Source organism: Sceloporus undulatus, chromosome 3, assembly GCF_019175285.1.
Source record: "Sceloporus undulatus isolate JIND9_A2432 ecotype Alabama chromosome 3, SceUnd_v1.1, whole genome shotgun sequence".
NCBI lineage: Eukaryota > Metazoa > Chordata > Lepidosauria > Squamata > Phrynosomatidae > Sceloporus > Sceloporus undulatus.
The window spans coordinates 112,562,343-112,565,173 of NC_056524.1; the positions used below are offsets into that span (position 1 = coordinate 112,562,343).

The following is a 2,831-nucleotide window of genomic DNA, read 5'->3' on the forward strand; positions in this document are numbered from 1 at the left end:
ATGATGGGACAAAGGTGGGCGATAAATTAAATAAATAAACAAATGCACCTATTTTACTGGACATGATTTTGAAAAAAACAAAATGTACATAACTGAGACACTGACCAGGAATAACTTAGATGCCTACATTTAATTAAGAATGACTTATGGCTCTTAAATTTGCATCAAGATGCTAAGTATTTATCTTAAAATTAAATTTGAAACTATACAAAGTGAATGAGTAAATACCTTGCAACATATTATTTATTACACAGATATGCTGCCCGAGGATGCTTAGAAGATATTGCAGGTTGATGACCTTATTTTACCCTTACAACAATCCTTTGAGGTAGGTTGGACCAGATGTGGATCAGATTTACATGCTCATAGAAAGTGCAAATGAAGATGTAGACCCAAGTCTCCTCAATCCAAATCCTAGGGCCTTTTTACACAGAACAGTTACAGCACTATTATTCTATTTTAACTGCCATGATAACATCCTGTGGATTTTTGGTATTTGCAGTTCAGGGAGGATTACATAGAATTCTAAACCAGAAAGCTCCAATCTTTCACTGAACTACAAACCCCAGGATTTCACAGGATGCTGCCAAGGCAGTTAAAGTGGAATCATGGTGCTATAAACCGGTAGAGTACAAAGACTCATAAATAATTGTTTCAAGCTCTGGCACATCAGATGACATTCAAGATATGTGCTCCATCAGTTAGCAAACCCACATCAGACTCAGGATTTTTACTTATTTATCTTTGTTTCAGTCTAGAGCTAATATTTGTTTCCTCGGGGCAAAGGAAGAGAGCAGGATTCCAAATGCCAGACCACAGTATACTCAACACTTTGCAACAGAATACTATGCACCTTAATTTGAATTTATAACTGTGGTGGGAATGTGTAAATCTTCTTATTGGCTTTCCTAGATCGAGGCTAAAAGCTATCCAAGATACTAGAACTAGATTTCTGCAAAGTGACTTTCTCTGGGACCATGTGTACAAGAGGAACTGGGTGACATGAATATGTAGCATCGGGTATTGCTCAGATACAGAAGTAGACTGTAGTATGTGAAAGTTCATGCTGCCAACTTCTTCTTTTTTTCAGTTAGTCTCAAAGGTGCTACAAGGTCTCACAACATACCGATTCTACAGACTAACACGGCTATATCTTTGAATTCTACCACTATGGGTGACATGAATATACTGCGAATTAACACCGTTTGACTAAAACTTATTGGGAACTCAGAAAAACAGAATCAATAAATGTCCCAGAGAATTCATCTTACCCTTATTAGGGTCAAGCTCAAAATTCAAAACACATTTCTGCCTAATCCCTCTGCAATAGGGCAGTTTATGTATTGTGCACATCTGTGGTTCCCTGTCAAAATGCAAATTATGTCTAAAAGCATATCTGCACTCAGACATTATTATTCTTTTTGCTTAATCTAACCAAGGCAAACAGCACATTGATGAAAGGGGGGGGGGGGACTCACACACACCTCTTCATGCAACTTTCTTGCTGCAACCTGTTGCCCAGACCTTGTAAAGCTAATTGCTTAACAAAACAACGGAGCTTACCTCAGGGACAAGGAGAAACTTTGGGGAACTTCTGGCAGCAGGATGAACAGTGAAGATGGGACCAGAAGCAGCACTATGCTGAGCAGCCCCTGTGTGGACATGATGAGATCTCAGGACAGCTGTAAATGAAGAGTTCAGCTAGAGAGTCCAAAATCCAGGCAGACTCAGTAGGCTTGCAGAGTTTTGAGCTGGTCAAAACCAGCTCTTTCTCTCTATGCTCCACCAAGTGCCTTTGATTAGCTGCCTGGAAGCTGGATTTGGGCAGCATCCTGGAAGGAAAGGCTGGTGCCAAACCCCAAAGTTTACAGTCTAGGCAGGGAAGTAATTAGAAACAGTTGTATGGCCAGATGGTTTATTTTGACATAATAAAGTATCCTGTTCACAGTTTTGAGCAAACGATCCTGTTCTTGAAAGACAGGCATGGTAAGCCTTTGAAGAAAAGTACACTTGTGTGAACTTTGATTAATGGAGGTTTCGAGATAATCGCGGTAAAGAGACCAGAGGAAATGTATATTTCTCTAGCTTGGCAGAAAATGCTAATAACACTTTCCAAGTGTAACATTAAGAGTTCAGATGAATGCTTCAAATTCTTCAGACTAGCGGGAAGAAAGCAAGCAAGCAAGCAAGAGTCTGTCTATTCTCTTCCTCTCCTCAGTTTGTAAAGGAAGTGAGTTAAAAAGCTGTTCAGGATGACCATCATGCAAACTAACAACAACTATGGCTTCAGAACATTCCTCATCTGTTTTAGGTAGATTTCACACATCAAGTGGCTGCAGATCCAAGCTAGGCAATACTTACACATGGTTGGGAACTACAACCTGTTCTGCAACGTGTCTCCAGATACAACGCAGATATTTCAAGCGTGCGTTTGTACTGCACCCACATTTTACATTTTTGGGCATTCACAGAAAATATATTGGCTCCACACACATCCCAACACTTTCCCGCTTTCCAACACTTTCCTCAAATATAACCTGTGAAGCAATACACATGCATTTTTACTGATGTAGCAGTGAATGTGGATTCTAAAATCAGCCAGGGCAAGATAGAATCTCAAAGGTTAAAAAAAAAAGTATCTGCGGCAAGTATGCGCAGGACATATTATTGTTGTTATGTACCTTCAACTCCAATTTATGGCAACCCTATCATAGGAGTTTCTCTGCATAATTATTCAGAAGAGGTTTGTAACTGTGTTTCTCTAAAGCAGAGAGTGATTTGTACAAGGTTACCTGATCAGTTTCATGGTTGAATAGATATTCAACCTCTGA

General features: G+C 39.5%; 1 protein-coding gene across 1 annotated transcript in view; it reads right to left on the reverse strand.

The window, feature by feature from the left end:
• Positions 1–1,671, reverse strand: part of LOC121925844 (integrin beta-like protein 1) — a 100,445-nt gene extending 98,774 nt beyond the window's left edge. The window contains exon 1 of the mRNA XM_042458419.1: positions 1,564–1,671. Within this exon, the coding sequence (XP_042314353.1) occupies positions 1,564–1,664 (101 nt within the window). The 5' untranslated portion in view covers positions 1,665–1,671. The remainder of the gene's footprint in view (positions 1–1,563) is intronic.
• Between the last annotated feature and the right edge of the window lie 1,160 nt (positions 1,672–2,831).